Source organism: Moschus berezovskii, chromosome 16 (assembly GCF_049115385.1).
Source record: "Moschus berezovskii isolate FMDL1 chromosome 16, NW_MosBer_1.0, whole genome shotgun sequence".
Lineage (NCBI taxonomy): Eukaryota > Metazoa > Chordata > Mammalia > Artiodactyla > Moschidae > Moschus > Moschus berezovskii.
Window position 1 is genome coordinate 81,015,533 of NC_142475.1, and position 19,716 is coordinate 81,035,248.

General features: G+C 42.3%; 1 protein-coding gene across 3 annotated transcripts; it reads right to left on the minus strand.

Moving 5' to 3' along the window:
* Positions 1 to 974: 974 nt before the first annotated feature.
* LOC129560169 (A-kinase anchor protein 4-like) lies at positions 975 to 16,485 on the minus strand. 3 transcript variants are annotated; one of them, XM_055432100.2, is made up of 6 exons: positions 16,219 to 16,485; positions 14,148 to 14,240; positions 5,556 to 5,606; positions 5,229 to 5,330; positions 1,556 to 3,694; positions 975 to 1,327 (listed from the first exon to the last, which is right to left on the minus strand). In XM_055432100.2, exons 1-6 carry the CDS (start codon positions 16,252 to 16,254, stop codon positions 1,172 to 1,174), a joined length of 2,577 nt encoding a protein of 858 aa, XP_055288075.2. In that variant the 5' UTR covers positions 16,255 to 16,485; the 3' UTR covers positions 975 to 1,171. The 3 variants fall into 3 exon arrangements, with proteins under 3 accessions (XP_055288075.2, XP_088700603.1, XP_088700601.1); XM_088844477.1 differs by lacking the exons at positions 975 to 1,327; positions 16,219 to 16,485 and adding an exon at positions 15,436 to 15,562 and having other exon boundaries at positions 1,362 to 3,694; XM_088844475.1 differs by lacking the exons at positions 975 to 1,327; positions 16,219 to 16,485 and having other exon boundaries at positions 1,362 to 3,694; positions 14,148 to 14,539.
* Positions 16,486 to 19,716: the final 3,231 nt, after the last annotated feature.

The window sequence follows — 19,716 nt, forward strand, 5'->3', positions numbered from 1 at the left end:
TGAAACTAGTAAGAGTCCAAAGCTTTAACTTTTGAGTCCAGAATGATGCAAACTATCCAACAGAGGACCACAGGGCTGGAAACACTGTCTTGATCTGATTTGTAATGAATTACAGCGTTGTGACTCTTGCCTGGAAAATCCCATGGACGGGACTGCAGTCCATGAGGTCGCTAAGAGTTGGACATGACTGAGCCACTTCACTTTCACTTTTCACTTTCATGCATTGGAGAAGGAAACGGCAACCCACTCCAGTGTTCTTGCCTGGAGAATCCCAGGGATGGGGAGCCCGGTAGGAGGCCATCTATGGGGTGGCACAGAGTCGGACACGACTGAAGCGACTTAGCAGCAGCAGCAGCGGCATAGCATTGTGATGGACTTCCGAGAAGTATACAAGAATTCTAGGAATTTAGTGCTAGTCTCAAAGGAGATATTGGGATTCACATAGGGTGGTTGTGAAGAATTTATCATTCTATAGCTTTGTTCTCTGCAAATTTTTCTCAAACTGCTGGGAAATCTCATCCGTTGAAGGAAATGACTTATAAGGAAGCTTTGTGTGTGGGGAAGGATTGGATCCTGATGTAGTTCTGGGTGGTGTTTAGCCATGGGTAGTGGACCCTGGGAGTGTATGTGTGTGCATGAGTAATATACTTTCTGAAGTTTGTTTTTCATCTAGGCTTCCATCTTCAAACTCTTAAAAGTGACCAAGAAATCTGCATTCTTGGGATTATAAGGGGGATTATCAAGTTATGTGCATAATTCTGGAAAAACAGGGAGGCCACGGTGGCAAACCTCTAAATAACTTGTGGACTGAGATTTGGATAAGCCAAATGACTTAGGAACTTGGACATGGGTTATACCCCTGTGTCTTGGTTGCTTAGAAAATAAACCAGGGTGAGATATGGACACAAGTCCAACACTGTATCACCATTCCTTGAAACTGGACTTATATATCTGACCAAGAAAACACTGGCACCACTTACTTTTTTTTTTTATTCACTTTCTTGCCCAGCTTGTTGGGACACCCTACATTTGCCCAGTCCAACTGCTGGGAAATACAATCATGTAGAGTGTAGTTCACTGGCTTGATGGTAGGGGGTGTTTCAGCTGGGAAGGAATGCTGCTAGGGGCAGGGAGTAAACGGAGAGGGAGAGGAGGCGAAGGAGCTGTTGGCTCACAGCTTAGCGAGCAGCCAGTCTAGAAGTTGGTTTCTAGGCATGTTTCCCAAGGCTTCATCCAGTTGCCGTTTCTTGGCAAACTTCATGACCTCTTGAAGAAGATCTCCTACACTGTACCCCTTCTCTGCTGCCTTAGCTGAAACTTCAGGAAGCTGCGAGAGAGCAGAGATAGCTTGAATCATGTGATGTTTTTAGAGCCAGGACCCAGAGGGAGAAGGTCACCTACACCCCACCTACCTTTCTGCCTATGATTCTTGGATTAAAGGCTGAAAAGAGAGACTGAAGAAAGAATGGACTGCTCTGAGTACAATACTACCTCCCTGTCCCTACCCATTCCAGCCCCCTTTCTTCTTGTTCCTTGTTCTGTCGCTATCGCTTACCTTCTCCAGTTGTCCATCATTGTCTCCCATGAAGGAGAGCATGGGTACGTTAAGTTGTGAGGCTGCAATCCACTGCAGGACAGCCTGGAGCTGCTTTTGAAAGCTGCTTGTTGAGCACAGATTTTTCACTAAGACTTTAGATCTGTGATAGTCTTGGCAGGTCTGACACATCCCAGCTTCGTGACTATATCTGGGGCCACTGGCCTGGGAAAAATTAGTGTTGTTGGATGAGGATGCTTGCTCTTCCAAATCAGTGAGGGCTGCCTCGTTGTTGCCATGCTTAGCCATGATAAGGCACAGCTTCATCACAGATTCTACCAGTTTATGTATAATTTGTTGGTTCACTTGCTTCATCCCACTGATAAAGTCAACTTCTCGATTGTCCTGGCCTTGTTCTTCCTCTCTGTCCATCTTCTTGAACACGGAGGTTGATTTGTTTGTCCTGATCTCGGAATGTTTGTTCTCACCTTCACATAGATCTTCACACCTGAAGGAGCTCTCATTAAGCAGTTTTTGAATAAGTGATAGAACCATGTGTGATATATCCAGCTTCTGGGAATCCAGATGTTGATTGTCCTTCCGAGAGGCGGGTGGTCCAGGTGCTCCACAAGTTTCTAGATGCTTTGTTGAAAGCGCTTTGGCACTCTGTCTACCTCCGCACTTTTCATATTGGGTACTCTGGGTCATATAGCTCATGGTACCAGGTGGACAGTCATCTTCACATTCCTCTTTGCCCTTGGCCTGCTGGGTCAGATGGTCCTGGATCAGCATAAGGGCAGAGACAATCAAGTCCTTTGCCAGTGAATCTGTGGAAGGGCTGATCTCTCTCTTTTCCTCCTTATGGGGACAGGTTTTGCTAGGCATCTTGCCTTGATCACACTGGTTTTGGGTCCACGTAATCAGGCTCTTCTTGAGGATATGTTCACTGACTTTATCAGCACTGGTCAAAGACTCGCATTCCTCTTGTTTCCCCTTACACTTGTCCTTTCCCTTCATCTCAGCCTTCATAGCTGAACATTCAAGACTTTGCTTCTTGCATTTGGCATCATGGGACCCGGCTTTCAAGGATGTATATGACCAACACTCAGACTTAGTTTCCTTTTTCTCACCAAGAAGAGCACTGACCAAATGTTTCAGCATAGCCTGCACGATATCAGCAGCGTTTTGTTTCCCATGATGGAACAGATTCCTCTTGACAGCTGAGACAAAGTCCGAGTCAGTCATCAGGACCCCAGTGATGTTATGTAGGTTCTTCAGGCAGGAGTCGATCAAATCTGACACAATTTCTTTGGTATGATTCAGTAGCACCCTCTTCAGGACCACACAAGCTGGAATTGGTTTCCCAGAGCTATGAACTTTCAAGGTTTTCACAACAGAAACCATCATATCAGATGCCATTTGATTGGCGTAAACCACGAGTCTTTTGCTGATGGAATCTACAAATTCGTTGCTGTCTTTTTGGCACATCTGTTTGTCTCCACCTTTGTTCTTGTTGGATAATTCACTATACAGAAAGGTTTTTCGACCACCATCCCTACACTCCTCCCCAGTGCCCCGCATTTCTGCAGAGGTCACTTCTACAGCATCATGGGCCATTTCAGAGGCAATCTTGCTCACAGCACTGTGAGGGCTGTTTTTCCCTTTGTCCCCATTGGGTGGATAGATCAAAAGATGAAGACATTTGCTCCCACCTTCTGATTTATCCTTGATTTTCTTACGGGCCATCTGGATTACCAGAGAAGATAATTGATTGTCATAGAAGGAGAGATCATCCATAGAACATTCTCCATCAGGGGAGATAACTGCCCTCTGACTACTAGCAGATTTGCCTGGAGGAGAAGGACAATTCTGGTTATTGGTGGTGTTTGTGGCTGCTGTCGTTACCAGATGTCGTCTCTGAGGTTCGTTGTTCACATAATCCATGTTCAGGTGATCGACATAGACGCTGTAGTAGTTCCCAGAAGGCAATTTTTGACAGTTTCCCTCTGTCTCTCGTAATTTATGTTTACAACTGGAGGCTGAGGGGCTCAGTGCGTGTTGGAAACCCAGGGCGTACTTTTGAAGCTCATTAAGAAGACAGTTGACTCCACTTAAAGGATCAGTAGGAGCTTGTTTGAAAAGGCACACTGACCCCTTCGTCTAAAAAAAGAACAACACCCATCCATAAGAGTTTGGATAGGTACTTCTTTCCCCTATTTAGGAAATATATCTCTGAAGTTGCACAGATTAAGGATTCGGCCTTTAGAATTTTCATGGACACATAACACACAATTATATCCATTAGTACACATTCAAGCACAAGTGGCAGTGACAAAAGCTTCGGGTATATACATTTGTACATTTAACTACATATAAGTGTTATCACTATATTTGTCAATTTCATTTGAGTATGTGAACTCATCACAATATATGTCAAGAATGTGTCAGTGTCTCTGTTGTATGTGTGTATGCACATTAATATATCAAGTCATGAGTGTGAATGTGTCAGTCGATATTGTGTGTGAAAATGTGCCTGTGTGTATGTGTGTGCATATTTGTGTCAGTACACATGTGTGATGTCACTGTGTGTAAGCATGTGTCATAATGTGCTGACATCATACCCCTTGTATTATGTCAACCATATAGGCTAGCAAGGGCATGGGAGTATGAATATTCAGTACATATATGTGAATGTAAAAATATGCATGTATATCAGTGTGTCTCTTAATATGCTTGTCACTGCCACATGTAGCTTAAGTTACAATCCAGGAGACCTACATTGTGTTTTGTAAATATGGGCTCCTCTTTTAAAAACAAACACCAGGTGGATCCTTCTATGAAGACCCCAAAGTGAAGTTGGCCACCCCTAACTGAACCCAAAACCCTCTGGAGGATATTTTATAACTGGTTTTCCCTTCCTTAGAGTCCCCTTTCATCATAATACATGTAAAAAAAATGCTTCAAAGGCATCTGGGGTCAGAAATGATGTTTCTGATCATAATAAGAGCCTAGGAACACAGAACAAGGAATATTTAACTCTTTTGTCCTGAAACCAAATATCTTGCTCCAATTATCAGCTACTCCAGGCTTCTAGGACTGTGAGAATTATCATGTGCGCTAATGCCTACCCCAAACCAGCTACCAGGTATAACTTGGGATATTTATACAAAAACAAAAGAATTCCATATGTGATAGTGGTGTGCAAATGTAATTGATTCAAGCTTTTATGATACCCACTAGCCTCTTAGACAACAGGGTGGAGACCAGGCAACTACAGTGTTCGATTGTTGTGGATTCTCTCTTTTCCCTATCTTCTCTATTGTTTTGGACACTGGGCAATGTGGGACACACAAGTCCATTACAGACCAGTAAAGAACATTGCAAATGATCTTGCTTAGGAGCCTGTATCTTTGTTAAGAAAAGCACAGCAAGATTCTGTTTGCAGGAGCTACTTGAAATCAAGAAAGGGCATTCTGAGCCTCTGTGATTAGTGTCATTGTGAGATACTGTGAACTTACTGTGGGCATTGAACTTACCGTGACTCTGAACTTAGGCATGTGTCCTCTAGAATGCCATAGTATTAAAATTTGGGGGCTATTTGACAATAGTTCTCTTACTATCTCTGAACCAGAGCCCTCAGATTCAGCACGGAGCTCTGGCAATGAGAAAGGCTACACTCAGAGGCTGTCTATACCTTAGACTGGTCTTGCTTCTCAGTATCCTTGATCACAGTAATTGCTTTTTCTTCTAGATTCTCCAGGTTTAAGTCACACTGGGAACTACAGCCAGCAGCATCCTATGGAATTGAGATAAGATTCTTGTGAAAAGTTGCTTTTTTGAGATTTTTTTCAATCTGGCCCCCTAGGCTGCTACTTCAAAGCAAGAATGATGGCTTCCCACCTCAGTCACCCCCACCTTTCCACCCTCTGCCACAACCTTTCCCTTTCTCATGCTGTCACTGATAACCCTTCTGGGCAGCTTCCTGCCCATTCCAACTCTGAAGGGAGCAGAGGGTACCCACCTTAGAATCTTTATCTTCCATGCTCAGGGTAGGCACATCGACAAAGCATATCTGCATCAAATTAGGAGGGTTAATTTAGAAAAGTTCCAGAGAAAAGGGCTTAATTTCCCTGGAAGATGATAGTAGCACCTCCCTTATCAGTTCTTGTGAGAATTGATTGAGATAGTGTGTGTAAAGCTTTTAGGAGAGTGCCTGGATATAGTAAGATATGCAATAAACAACAGACAATTGATTTTTATTAGGCAGACAGAATCTTAATGTTACTACATTTCCTAAGTGAGAATACTTCCTTGTGAAAGAGAGAGAGTCCAAAATACAGTACCCACATTTACTGAGAAAACCAAAAAGAGAGATGATTTGCCCAAGTGACATAAACTCAAAGGTAGAACTTGTATTATAACTGGCTCCCAGTTCGGAGCACTTTCTACTGTTGCCAAAATGTGGTGTTTTTACTATTGAGAGCATAGCTTTTAGGTGGCCCATGGATAAACATTTTTGTGTTTAATAGGTACTTTTTAATTGTTATTCATTAGGAAAATACATATTAGAATATCAAATCTATCATATTCTGGATAACAGTGTTTAAAGTGAAGGTAAGTTTTAAATGTAAGTCAATTTTTAAAACATTGTAGAGGAGTTGGTCCTAAGATGGTGGAGGAGTAGGACGGGGAGACCACTTTCTCCCCGAGAAATTCATCGAAAGACCATTTGAACGCTGAGCAAATTCCACAAAACAGGCACCCAGAAAGGCAGCCCATTGTCTTCGAAAAGAGCACAAAGGACTGAGTGAATACCAGAGGAGGGCTGTGAACCGGCCCATCCCCCACCAGAGGCAGGGAGACAGGTGGGCGGCAGCCAGAGCCGGAAAGGGGCCCAGGCATCTTCTACCAAACTGCAAGCAGGCTTCCAATAGCCACCCAAGACTTGCTGGGATTCTGGACGGTTACCATCTGCTGGGAGGGTTGCAGCCAGAGATCAGCTCCCCAGAAGAGACACACAGCACACCTGAGAGGGTGCGCCAACTGCCACCCAGGAAATCCAGTGGCTGGGACCAGGGAGGCGATAAGACACACTGCACCTGGGGAGAGTGTGCTCGCCAAGCACCTAGTCACCTGAGCTACTCGGACTTGGGAAGGGAACAAAACGCAGGCCCAACCAAGACTGTGCCTTTGTGGAGGACCCGAGAACCTGAACCTGAGCGACTTAGACCTGGGAAGTGCATGCAACCCAGGGCCTGCCTCAGACAGTTCACAGCAGAGCAACCTGAAGCCTGAGCAGTGTAGACTGGAAAAGCACACACGCTGTGAGCGGGCGCAAGCCCAGTGTGACCGAGACACTGTGAGCACTCCCCACACATGCCAGTGAGATTTGTTTGCAGTGTTCTTCCCTCCCCACAGCACAACTGAACCAGTGAGACTAAATAAGTGACCACCTTCGCCCCCTTGTGTCAGGGCAGAAATTAGACACTGAAGAGACCAGCAAACAGAAGAAGCCAAAATAAACAGAGGGAATCGCCTTGGAAGTGACAGGTGCAACCGACTAAAACCCTGTAGTGAACACCGACTACATTGGAAGGGGCCTACAGATCTTGAGAAGTTTAAGCTGGAAAAAGGAACTATCTGAAACTGAACTGACCCCACACTGCCCACAACAGCTCCAGAGAAATTTCTAGATATATTTTTACTATTATCATTTTTGTAATTAAAAACAATTTAGGAGTCCTCTATTACTCCTTTAATTTTCATTTTTATAACCTACTATTACCTTGCCAAAGAAAAAAAAGAGCCTATTTTTAAGGCAAACTTCATATATATTTTTTATAATTTTTGTGATATTCTCTTGTTTTTTTAATATTGTATTTTTGAGAGTGTAACCTCTACTTTAGATTTTTAATCTTTGCTTTGTGGTATTTGTTATCAAATTTGAACCCTTAAGAATCCAATCTTGAGTACCCAGTTTTACTTAGGAGTGTGATGACTGACTTGATTGCCCTCTCCCCCTTTTGACTCTTCTTTGTCTCCCCCAGGTCACTTCTATCTGCTCTCTCCTCCTTCTCTTCTCTACCCAACCCTGTGACTCTCTGTGGGTGTTCCAGGCTGTGGAGAACACTTAGGGCACTGATTACGGCCTAGATCTGTCTCTCTCCTTTTGATTCCCCCTTTTCTCCTCCTGGTCACCTCTATCTCCTTCCTCCCTCTTCTCTTCTCTATGTAACTCCATGAACCTCTCAGAGGGTTCTGGATTGTGGAGAGCACATAGGGAATTAATTACTGGCTAGATTGCTCTCTCCCCCTTTGATTCCCTCTTCTCCTCCTGGTCACCTCTATCTGCCTCCTCCCTCTTCTCTTCTCCATGTAACTCTGTGAACCTCTATGGGTGTCCCTCACTGTGGAGAATCTTTTCACCATTAACCTAGATGTGTTATCATTGGTGCTGTATGGATGGAGAAGTCTTGAGGCTACTGTAAGAACAAGACTGAAAACCAGAGGCAGGAGGCTTCAATCCAAAACCTGAGAACACCAGAGAACTCCTGACTCCAGGGAGCATTAATGGATAAGAGATCATCCAAAAGCCTCCATACCTACACTGAAACCAAGAATCACTCAAGAGCCAATAAGTTCCAGAGCAAGTATTGCCACGCAAATTCTCCAGCAATGCAGGAACGTAGCCCTGAGCTTCGGTATACAGGCTGCCCAAAGTCACACCAAACTCACTGACATCTCAAAACTCACTACTGGACACCTTGTTGCACTCCAGAGAGAAGAAATCCAGCTCCACCCACCAGAACACCTAGGCAAGCTTCCCTAACCAGGAAACCTTGACAACCCACTGGTCCAACCCCACCCACAGGGAGGAACCTCAAACAATAAAGAGAAACCACAAACTGCCAGAATACAGAAAGGCCACCCCCAAATGCAGAAATCTAAACAAGATGAAAAGGCAGAGAAATACTCAGCAGGTAAAGGAACATGGTAAATGCCCACCAAACCAAACAAAAGAGGAGGAGATATGGAGTCTAACGGAAAAAGAATGCAGAATAATGATACTAAAAATGATCCCAAATCTAGAAAACAAAATGGAGTTACAGATAAATAGCCTGGAGACAAGGATGGAGAAGATGCAAGAAAGGTTTAACAAGGACCTAGAAGAAATAAAAAAGAGTCAATCAATAATGAATAATGCAATAAATGAGATAAAAAACATTCTGGAGGGAACCAACAGTAGAATAACAAAGGCAGAAGACAGGAGAAGTGAGGTAGAAGATAGAATGGTAGAAATAAATGAAGCAGAGAGGAAAAAAGGAAAAAGAATGAAAAGAAATGAGGGCAACCTCCGGGACCTCTGGGACAACGTTAAACGCCCCAACATTTGAATCATAGGAGTCCCAGAAGAAGACAAAAAGAAAGGCCAAGAGGAAATACTTGAGGAGATAGTAGTTGAAAACTTCCCTAAAATGGGGAAGGAAATAGTTACCCAAGTCCAAGAAACCCAGAGAGTCCCAAACAGGATAAACCCAAGGAGAAACACCCAAGACACATATTAATCAAATTAACAAAGATCAATCACAAAGAACAAATATTAAAAGCAGCAAGGGAAAAACAACAAATAACACACAAAGGGAGTCCCATAAGGATAACAGTGTTTCCCATAATAGAAACACTTCAGGCCAGAAGGGAATGGCAGGACATACTTGAAGTGATGAAAGAGAAAAACCTACACCCCAGATTACTGTACCTAGCAAGGATCTCATTCAAATATGAAGAAGAAATCAAAAGCTTTACAGACAAGCAAAGCTGAGAGAATTCAGCATCACCAAACCAGCTCTTCAACAAATGCTAAAGGATATTCTTTAGACAGGAAACACAGAAAGGATGTATAAATTTGAACCCAAAACAACAAAGTCAATGGCAAAGGGATCATACTTATCAATAATTACCTTAAATGTAAATGGGTTGAATGCCCCAATCAAAAGACAAATACTGGCTGAATGGATACAAAAACAAGACCCCTATATATGTTGTCTACAAGAGACGCACCTCAAAGCAAGGGACACATACAGACTAAAAGTGAAGGGCTGGAAAAAGATATTTCATGCAAATGGACAACAAAAAAAAAGCAGGAGTAGCGATACTCATATCATAGACTTTCAAACAGAGGCTGTGAAAAGGGACAAAGAAGAACACTACATAATAATCAAAGGATCAATCCAAGAAGAAGCTATAACAATTATAAATATATATGCATCCAACATAGGAGCACCACAATATTTAAGGCAAATGCTAGCAAGCATGAAAGGGGAAATTAACAACACAATAATAGTGGGAGACGTTAATACACCACTCACACCTATGGATAGATCAACTAAACAGAAAATTAATAAGGAACACAAGCTTTAAATGATACAATGGACCAGTTAGACCTAATTGATATCTATAGGACATTTCACCCCAAAACAATGAGTTTCACATTTTTCTCAAGTGCACACAGAACCTTCTCCAGGATAGATCACATCCTGGGCCATAAATCTAGCCTTGGTAAATTAAAAAGAATTGAAATCACTCCAAGCATCTTCTCTGACCACAATGCAGTAAGATTAGATGTCAATTACAGGAGAAAAACTATTAAAAATTCCAACATATGGAGGTTAAAGAACACGCTTTGGAATAACGAACAAATCAGAGAAGAAATCAAACTATGCATAGAAATGAATGAAAATGAAAACACAACAACCCAAAACCTATGGGACACTGTAAAAGCAGTGCTAGGGGGAAGGTTCATAGCGACAGAGGCTTGCCTCAAGAAACAAGAAAAAAGTCGAATAAACAACCTGACTCTACACCTAATGCAACTAGAAAATGAAGAAATGAAGAACCCTAGGGTTAGTAGAAGGAAAAAAATCTTAAAAATTAGGGCAGAAATAAATGCAAAAGAAACAGAGGAGACAATAGCAAAAATCAACAAATCTAAAAGCTGGTTCTTCAAGAAGATAAATAAAATAGACAAACCATTAGCCAGACTCATCAAAAAACAAAGGGAGAAGAATCAAATCAACAAAATTAGAAATGAAAAGGGAGAAATCACAACAGACAACATAGAAATACAAAGGATCATAAGAGACTCCTATCAGCAACCATATGCCAATAAAATGGACAACTTGGAAGAAATGGTCAAATTCTTAGAAAAGTATAACTTTCTGAAATTGAACCAGGAAGAAAGACAAAATCTTAACAGACCCATCACAAGCACGGAAATTGAAACTGTCATCAGAAATCTTCCAGCAAACAAAAGCCCAGGACCAGGCAGCTTCACAGCTGAATTCTACCAAGAATTTAGAGAAGAGCTAACACATATCCTACTCTAACTCTTCCAGAAAATTGCAGAGGAAGGTAAACATCCAAACTCTTTCTATAAGGCCACCATCACCCTAATACCAAAACCAAAGATGCCACAAAAAAAGAAAACTACAGGCCAATATCACTGATGAACATAGATGCAAAAATCCTTAACAAAATTCTAACAAACAGAATCCAACAACATATTAAAAAGATCATACATCAAGACCAAGTGGGCTTTATCCCAAGAATGCAAAGATTCTTCAATATCCACAAATCAATCAGTGTAATACACCACATTAACAAAATGAAAGATAAAAACCATATGATTATCTCAATAGATGCAGAGAAAGCCTTTGACAAAATTCAACATCCATTTATGATAAAAACTCTCCAAAAAGCAGGACTAGAAGGAACATACCTCAACATAATAAAAACTATATATGACAAACCCACAGCAAACATTATCCTCAATGGTGAAAAATTGAAAGCATCTCCCCTAAAGTCAGGAACAAGACAAGGGTGCCCACTCTCATCACTACTATTCAACATAGTTTTGGAAGTTTTGGCCATAGCAGTCAGAGCAGAAAAAGAAATAAAAAGAATCCAGATTGGAAAAGAAGTAAAACTCTCCCTGTTTGCAGATGACATGATCCTCTATATAGAAAACCCTAAAGACTCTACCAGAAAATTACTAGAGCTAATCAATGAATATAGTAAAGTTGCAGGATACAAAATTAACACACAGAAATCCCTTGCATTCCTATACACTAACAATGAGAAAACAGAAAGAGAAATTAAGGAAACAATTCCATTCACCATCACAATGAAAAGAATAAAATACTTAGGAATATATCTACCTAAAGAAACAAAAGACCTATATATATATATAGAAAACTATAAAACACTGATGAAAGAAATCAAAGAAGACATAAATAGATGGAGAAATATACCATGTTCATGGTTTGGAAGAATCAATATAGTGAAAATGAGTATATGCTCCAAAGCAGTCTATAGATTCAATGCAATCCCTATCAAGCTACCAATGGTATTTTTCACAGAACTAGAACAAATAATTTCACAATTTGTATGGAAACAAAACAAAACTCGAATAGCCAAAGCAGTCTAGAGAAAGAAGAATGGAACTGGAGGAATCAACCTGCCTGACTTCAAGCTATACTACAAAGCTACAGTCATCAAGACAGTATGGTACTGGCACAAAGACAGAAATATAGATCAGTGGAACAAAATAGAAAATGCAGAGATCAATCCACACACCTATGGACACCGTATCTTTGAGAAAGGAGGCAAGAATATACAATGGAGAAAAGACAATCTCTTTAACAAATGGTGCTGGGAAAACTGGTCAACAGGATGGGAACACATGTACACCCATGGTGGATTCATGTTGATGTATGGCAAAACCAATACAATATTGTAAAGTAAAAAATAAATAAATAAAACTGAAAAAAAATGTTAAAAAGAATGAAACTAGAACACTTTCTAACACCATACACAAAAATGAACTCAAATGGATTAAAGATCTAAATGTAAGACCAGAAACTAGAAAACTCATAGAGGAAAACAGGCAAAACACTCTCTGACATAAATCACAGCAGGATCCTCTATGAACCACCTCCCAGAGTAATGGAAATAAAAGCAAAAATAAACAAATGGGACTTAATTACACTTAAAAGCTTTTGCACAATGAAGGAAACTCTAAGCAAGGTGGAAAGACAGCCTTCAGAATGGGAGAAAAAAATAGCAAACGAAGCAGCTGACAAATAATTAATCTCAAAAATATACAAGCAGCTCCTGCAGCTCAATTCCAGAAGAATAAATGACCCAATCAAAAAATGGGCCAAAGAACTAAATAGACATTTCTCAAAGGAAGACATACAGATGGCTAACAAACACATGAAAAGATGCTCAACATCACTCATTATCAGAGAAATGCAAATCAAAACACAATGAGGTACCATCTCATGCCAGTCAGAATGGCTGCTATCCAAAAATCTACAAACAATAGATGCTGGAGAGAGTGTGGAGAAAAGGGAACCCTTTAACACGGTTAAAGGGTGGGAATGCAAACGAGTACAGCCACTATGGAGAACAGTGTGGAGATTCCTCAAAAAACTAGAAACAGAACTGCCATATGACCCAGCAATCCCACTGCTGGGCATACACACAGAGGAAACCAGAACTGAAAGAGACACGTGTACCCCAGTGTTCACCGCAGCACTGTTTACAATAGCCAGGACATGGAGGCAACCTAGATGTCCATCAGCAGACGAATGGATAAGAAAGCTGTGGTCCATATACACAATGGAATATTACTCAGCCATTGAAAAGAATACATTTGAATCAGTTCTAATGAAGTGGGTGAAACTGGAGCCTATTATACAGAGTGAAGTAAGCCAGAAAGAAAAACACCAATACAGTATACTAACACATATTTATGGAATTTAGAAAGATGGTAACGATAACCCTATATGTAGTACAGTGAAAGAGACACTGATGTATAGAACATTCTATTGGACTCTGTGGGAGAGGGTGAGGGTGGAATGATCTGAGAGAATACCAATGAAACATGCATATTATCATATATGAAACAGATCGCCAGTCCAGGTTCGATGCATGAGACAAGTGCTCAGGGTGACTGCACTGGGATGACCCAGAGGGATGGAATGGGGAGGGAGGTGAGAGGGGGGTTCAGGATGGGGGACACATGTATACCCATGGCTGATTAAATATTGTAATTTAATTTGCCTCCAATTAAAATAAACTTAAAAATACATTGTAGAAATGCATATTAAATAACAGTATGAGTGGCGCTTGAACGTGATAAAAAATATGAAGTACTATGTAAAGCACTCTTAATTTGGGAAACATAGCGTGAAGTATTTTGACCCCCTGAGGGAGTCCAGCTTTGGGGCAACTTACTGGGAGCTAGGAGACATCATTATGACTTCAGAGGTGTGAGGTAATAAAGGCTGGGAACTAGGCAACCACCACCCCTCACTCCCCTCAGCCTCCCTCCCCCGCCTGCCCCCCCCCACCAGATCCTTTACATCACTCATCTGGCCCCGGCCTTAAATTGTCACTGTGTGATCCATGACCACACTGATCCCCCACAGACCTTACTGAGCTTGAATCCTTGGATAGGTCACTATCCATTAGCCTATCCTGGGCTCCAGAATATCTATCCCCAAACACCAATCCTTTCCACTCCTTGGTAGGAGTCATTTTTGTGTCTTACCACTTTGCAGTCCTGATTTTGTCCTGTTGGGCTGTAGAAAGCAACCTTGCTCATGCCCCTGGGGCTGTGTAACCAGTCAATACCATCAGACATCTGGAAAGAGAAATAAAGTAAATCTGAAAGTCTAATATATGATTTTAAGAAACTGAATTGGTTAAGAATCCCTGGAGGGCTTTCTAAAACCCATCTGTGTTTCATATAAGGTTTAGGTTGGGAAGTGATAGGGTAAGCCATGGGGGAAGGACACTCTGAAATGTTTGGACCTGAAGATCGAGATCATTATCTTTTAGCTCAGTCCACGGTCTACTTTAATTTAGATTCCCCACACCAACTATTTGAAACCAAGGGAGTATCATATTGACCTGGGGAAATGCCAGTCAGGAAAAATGACAGCCTGGGAAACAAACTGAAAAGGGGGTCTACACACTGTAGGGGAGTCAAGTTCACCTCATTCCCTTTAACTGGATTTTAGCTAAACCTAGTCTAACCCACCGGAGAAGGAAATGGCACCCCACTCCAGTGTTCTTGCCTGGAGAATCCCAGGGACGGGGGAGCCTGGTCGGCTGCCGTCTATGAGGTCGCACAGAGTCAGACACGACTGAAGCTACTTAGCAGCAGCAGCAGCAGTCTAACCCACGTCTTAGGTTAACAGCTATAATACTTACCACACACTGGAGAAGGCTAAGGTCAATGCTAGTAAAGTGAATAAAGATTTCAACATATGGAACAAGTTTCTGAACATTGAGACCACTCAATCTAATAGCTATAAGTATAACTAAGAGACAAATGTCTGAGGGAAGATCAGACCCTGATCCCACAGGACAAAGTTTAATTTTACTGTTGAAAGAGAGAATCAACTCTGCCAACTTCCTTCAAGCCCCTTGACACCTCCCACACTTCTGTCTCCCTCCTTTCCTCCTCTTTCTCTTCCTCCCTTCCACCGTCTCTCCTTTCCTCCATCTCTTCTCCTTCCTCCCTCCTCCCCACTTTCTCCTTTCCCATCCTCCCTCCCTCCCTCTCTCTCCTTCCCTCTGCCTCTCTCAGTCTCAACATTTTAATAACTATCTTCTGATGGCTAGCCTTTCACAGGATACTACTACCTTTCAACCCTTTGCCATTCTCCCTAATCCCCTCCGTCTCATTCCCTTAAGATCTTGGACTCTCCCTTCAAGAAGAAGGGGGAGGCACAGAGGTCCCTCATGATTTGGATATAGCCTAAGTCTAAATCCTAAGAAAAACAAACAAACAAACAAAAAACCTGTAAAAAATAAATTTATGAACTTATTACCTTGATAATGAAGTTATTGTATACTTAGGCTGAAAATGTGCCACCTAGAAGGGAGATGTGCCCCTTGGGATGGAACTGGGCGGTGCCAAGTTCTTGGACACGTGCAGCTGGCTGCCACCCCCGTCAGCTGTTGGATGAGACTGAGGGAGCCAGGCTCTTCCCTGCTGCTTCTGACCCTGGTGTGTGACATCAGGGTTTGTGGAATCATAATGCCTGAAACCATAGCAACCCAGCAGAGGCGGGGCAGGCTGGAAAACTCAGTAGCCCTCCATGTCAAAAGCATATCAGGCTGTCTACAGTACAACACATCTTTTTCTGTTCTGTCCAGAAGGGTACACATATTTCTTTTATATTTTGTCCTACTCACAACTCCTTAAGATTTCCCTTCACATTCACAGATCCTTAATGCCTCCCTTCATGTTCACCATGCCTTAAGATCCCCTTTCTCGTTGCTCTTCAGGCTAGACTTCCAGAACCATCTAGTCACATTAGTTACCAGTGTGGTGGGGTCTGTATTGTTCATATACAGAATGACCACCAGCCTCTTTGAGCAAAACAGTATTAATTTTCATAGCTTATTTCCCTTTGGAAATAAGAAATTCAGACATGTGGCAATAAATCTTTGGATTTATGTAGAAATAGAGAAACGTTAAAGTCCTTTCTGGGTATCCTGAATAAAAATATGAAAGAAAATTTGAGGCCGCCTTAGCCCCTTCCCAAGTTTCACCTCACCATTAAGACATCCCAGTAGCTAGTCAAAAAGAAGGAAGAAGATGCTCTTACCTTTGAGGTATCAGAATAGGCTATTTTGTAGGACATTGGAATGGCTTTTTCTTTTAAATTTGGATGTTGTGATGACCCTTTCAGTTTGGCTCAAGATGTTGCTGCTTTCCTCAACTGTCACACAGGGACTTTGTCCTTAGGATTCTAGTGTCTACTTGGTCCAGCAAGCTTTAACCTTTCTTAATGAGACATAATTAGCCCCCCCTCCCCAAAGCCAATCCACTTGGGTCAGGGTCAGCTCTTCACATACTCCTCAACCCATGAAAAGACCTGAGCCTCACTTATTCTTTTCCATTATGTTCAGTGACAGATTGCTGGCTACCGTATTTCTTAAAGCAATATCCATTACAATTTGAGATGCCTTCAGGTTAGCCCCAGTTTGGAAACATTAGCCCGTAACCAAATCCTCTTATTGTGCCCAAGTCTTATCTTGTTTTTTCCTTATCCTTTCTCTACCAGCCTTCACCTTAACCTCCTGGGAACAAATGTATCTAAATTAAAAATCAGTTAAGATGAACACCTAAATCATAGAGTTTCAAATCCTTGGTTCTACCTTCATTTCTTCTGTTATCTGTTACCTCAAATTACATGTCTTAACCCTTCTGTACAATTTTGATCTTGTCAGTTGATGGCATCAGAGACAACACCAGGACTGATCTCCCTTAGAAGGGACTGGCTGGATCTCCTTGCAGTCCAAGGTACTCTCAAGAAGAGTCTTGTCCAACACCACAGTTCAAAATCATCAATTCTTCAGCAATCAGCTTTCTTCACAGTCTATCACATCCATACTTGACCACTGGAAAAACCATAGCCTTGATTAGACTGACCTTTGTTGGCAAAGTAATGTCTCTGCTTTTTAATATGCTGATTCCCCAAAATTTTAGCTGTTATTATCACAATATTATTTTAGTCTTCCTACATACCCGAGGAAAGGGGCATTATAATCCTCAAATTATAGGCACAGACAGGGTAAATAACTTCTCCAGGGTCATTCTGCTAATTTCAGTCCCAGATAGGGTTGTAAATCTCAGTCTGTCTAGTGCTAAAGACTGTGCTCTTGTACCTCACATCCTCCCTCAGTGCTTTTCAATTTCCTTATATCAATAAAATGGATATAATATGTATATGGATATATACATATGCTTATGCGTACCCATATGTTACTAAGGTAGTTCAATACTATACTAAGTGAGTATATATGTAGTTATAAAATATATCAATATAAAATGGATACTTAACATGTATTTATTTTATAGAGGTATATGTGTGCCTCTGTGCATCTGTGTTCTCGAGATGGCATTATGTGAGTAACATTAAAACACTAGTATTAGTTGAAAGAATTGTTCATTTGAATCTGTCCTTAGGGTATTGCAGTCCCTGACCAGGAAATGATATCTGGTCCTGGAGTGTCTGGGTTTCCCACGTGTCTCAGAGAGTAAAGAATCTGCCTGCAATGCAGGAGACCCGGGTTTGATTCCTGACTCAGGAAGATGCCCGGGAGAAGGAAATGGCAATCCACCCCAGTATTCTGATAGCCTGGCCAGCTACAGTCCATGGGGGCACATAGAGGCAGACATGACTAAACAATTGACAGTGGAGGGTCTAACCAATAAGTGCTGGGTGTTGGGTGTAAGTAGCCCAACCTCCTCAGGGCTTGGCTGGAATATTTCTGGGGCAGACTTTGTACAGAACTTCCTATGTGTTTCTGGAAGCATGATATTCTGGTTGTTCTCTGTGGTTTCTGAATAGGTACCAAAGGCCTCGTTGCCTTCCTCCTCCCATGTCGCCATGCCATTGCCCTGCCAGCACTCTGCCCTCTACAAGAAATCACATGCTGTTGCTTCTCTGCTCAGGGCTTGCTTCTGTACTTGTTGTTCGGTCACTCAGTCATGTCCATCTCTTTGCGATCCTATGGACTGCAGCATGCCAGGCTTCACAGTCCTTCACCATTTCCCGGAGCTTGCTCAAACTCATGTCCCTTGAATCAGAGATTCCATCCAACCATCTTGTCCTCTGTCATCCCCTTCTCCTCCTGCCATGAATCTTTCCCAGCATCAGGGTCTTTTCCAGTGAGTTGTCTCTTCATATCAGTGGTTAAATATTGGAGCTTCAGCTTTAGCATCAGTCTTTCTAATGAATATGTAGGATTTATTTCCTTTAGGATTGACTGGTTTGACCACCTTACCCTCTAAATGACTCTCAAGAGTCTTCTCCAACACACCACAGTTCAAAAGTATCAATTCTTCCGCGGGTCATCCTTCTTTCTGGTCCAAGTCTCACATCCATACATGACTACTGGAAAAACCATAGTTTTGAGTAGACAGAGCTTTCTTGGCAGAGTAATGTCTTTGCTTTCCAATAGCTGTCTACGTTTGTCATAGCTTTTTTTCCATGGAACAAATATCTTTTAATTTTGTGGCTGCAGTCACCATCTGAGGTGATTTTGGAGCCCAAGAAAATAGAATCTTTCACTGTTTCCATTGTTCCCCATCTATTTGCCATGAAGTGATGGAACCAGTCATCATGATCTTAATTTTTTGAATTTTGAGTTTTAAGACAGTGTTTTCATTTTCGCTCTCCTCATTCACCTTCTTCAAGAGGATCTTTAGTTCCTCTGTACTTTCTGCCATAGGGGTGGTGTCATCTGCATATCTGAGGTTATTGATATTTCTCCCAGTAATCTTGATTCTAACTTGTGTTTCATCCAGCCCAGCATTTCACTGATGCTGACTCTGGGATGTACTCTGAGGATGTCAGGCCCTAGTGAGGCCAAGAATTAGGCCCTAGTAGCATAAGAGTTGGAGAAGGCAATGGCAAGCCACTCCAGTACTCTTGCCTGGAAAATTCCATGGACGGAGGAACCTGGTAGGCTGCAGTCCATGGGGTCGCTAAGAGTTGGACAGGACTGAGCGACTTCACTTTCACTTTTCACTTTCATGCATTGGAGCAGGAAATGGCAACCCACTCCAGTGTTCTTGCCTGGAGAATCCTAGGGACAGGGGAACCTGGTGGGCTTCCGTCTATGGGGTCGCACAGAGTCAGACACGACTGAAGCAAGTTAGCAGCAGCAGCATAAGAGTCAGTGCCTTGAGAGCATGAGATTCATGCCGTAGTGGGGCAGAGTCAGGGATAGTGAGGACCAAAATCAGGGCCAGGTGAAGAATCATCTTAGGCTCCAGTGAGGACAAGAGTCAGGCCCCAGTGAGTCAAAAAGTCAGACTCAAGTGAGACAAAGAGTCAGGCAGTTTAGAGGACAGTGTGAAGCCATAGAAGACCAAAGTCTGGCCGCAGTGAGGACCAAACAGGCTGTAGAAAGTACTAGAGTCAGGGCCCAGTGAGGACCTGAGTCAGGGCCTGATGAGGACCAGAGTCAGGCCCAGTGAGACAAAGCATCAGGCCGTAGTGAGGCAGAGTCAGGCCACAGAGAGGACCAGAGTCAGGCAGGAGGGAGGGCAAGAGGCAGGCTGGAGAGTGGACCAGTGACAGGGTCCAGGGAAG